Source organism: Etheostoma spectabile, chromosome 7 (assembly GCF_008692095.1).
Source record: "Etheostoma spectabile isolate EspeVRDwgs_2016 chromosome 7, UIUC_Espe_1.0, whole genome shotgun sequence".
Lineage (NCBI taxonomy): Eukaryota > Metazoa > Chordata > Actinopteri > Perciformes > Percidae > Etheostoma > Etheostoma spectabile.
Genome location: NC_045739.1, coordinates 1,633,578 through 1,634,838, shown reverse-complemented (window position 1 = coordinate 1,634,838; position 1,261 = coordinate 1,633,578). Strand labels below are relative to the sequence as shown.

At 36.3% G+C, this 1,261-nt stretch overlaps 1 protein-coding gene across 2 annotated transcripts in view; it reads left to right on the top strand.

Moving 5' to 3' along the window:
* commd7 (COMM domain containing 7) overlaps positions 1–1,261 on the top strand; it is a 32,158-nt gene that overhangs the window by 24,011 nt on the left and 6,886 nt on the right. For both annotated transcript variants that reach the window (XM_032520258.1, XM_032520259.1), the window contains exon 2: positions 420–505. In XM_032520258.1, the coding sequence (XP_032376149.1) occupies positions 425–505 (81 nt within the window). In that variant the 5' untranslated portion in view covers positions 420–424. The remainder of the gene's footprint in view (positions 1–419; positions 506–1,261) is intronic.

Here is a 1,261-nt window from a genome sequence, read left to right as displayed (position 1 = left end):
AAGGAATTGATGTTGATGGATAATCACAGACTGGAATAATTCAACTTTTACTCAATACTATTTCAAAAACACTTCAAGTTTTAAAATGTCTTCCAGGTACAAGGCTGTTATTTAGTAAATCTATCGCTGACATCATTGTATTGTTCCTTATTATTATGTAGTTTTTGTTTTGTTTTTTTACCAAAAAGGTATTTAGGGTGGTTTTTAAAGGGGGAACATTATTGAAAAAGGCTTGAGAAACACTGGTCTAAAACACATTTTTAGGATAAATGAAATCTGCTTTTTCGAATCACTTCTGTTGCCACGCATGCGCACTAAAGAACACGGAAGTGGAGTCCACAACAGAGCCTTGTTACATTAACTGTCCATGGTTCCATCCATGGCCGAGCAGTTCTGACTGTTTCCACATTAGAAATAAAAAAAGATGCAGCTTCACTTCACTAAAGACGTTTTGCCGGATTCTGTTAGCACCGACTTCCAGAACCTCAACAAACTCAACGAGCAGGTAAATACAGATGTTCTGTTTGGCTAACGTTAGCTAGCTGAGCTCTTACGTCTTTTCTAAGCTCAACTGAGCTTTAATGCTCGTATTTCTAATGTCTGTGAGTATCTGGCGAAGATATTACGGCTTTAAAGTTGACTAAAAGCGATGCGTAGTTATGAATTTCTCTTGTTATCGGAGCTGTCAGTGAACGTACCAGCTGACAGCTCGTGCGGATCACATGACTTGAGTTATCAACAAACAACATTACAAGAGGAAGACGTAACGTCCTTTAGTAAAAGTAGCAGTACTAGAGTATAGCAAAAGTCCCTTAAGGAAGTACAAAAGTGTTTGTAGTCAAAGTAGACATTATGCAGAAATATATATGTAATTCTTATATTGTATTATAATTTTTGATGCATAATGGGTTCATCACTTTGACGCTGCAGCTGGTAAAGGTGGGGGCTAACTTGAATGACTTCAGAAACTGCTTGGGAGTTTAGTCCATAATAATACATCAGCATTTATTTGTTGATTATATTTTGTATTAATAATCTAAGTCTGCAAAGTAGCAAAAGGTGTCGATGTAGTGCAGTAAAAAGTACAATATTTGCCTCGGAGATGTAGCATAAAGTAGCAGAAAATAGAAATATCAAAGTAAAGTACAAGTACCTCAACACTGTACTTAAGTGCAGTACTTGAGTTGAAAAATGTTTCAATTCCATTTTATTTACTGTGTCAAATCTCAGGTACTTTACAGATGGAGTGGGTCTAGACCAG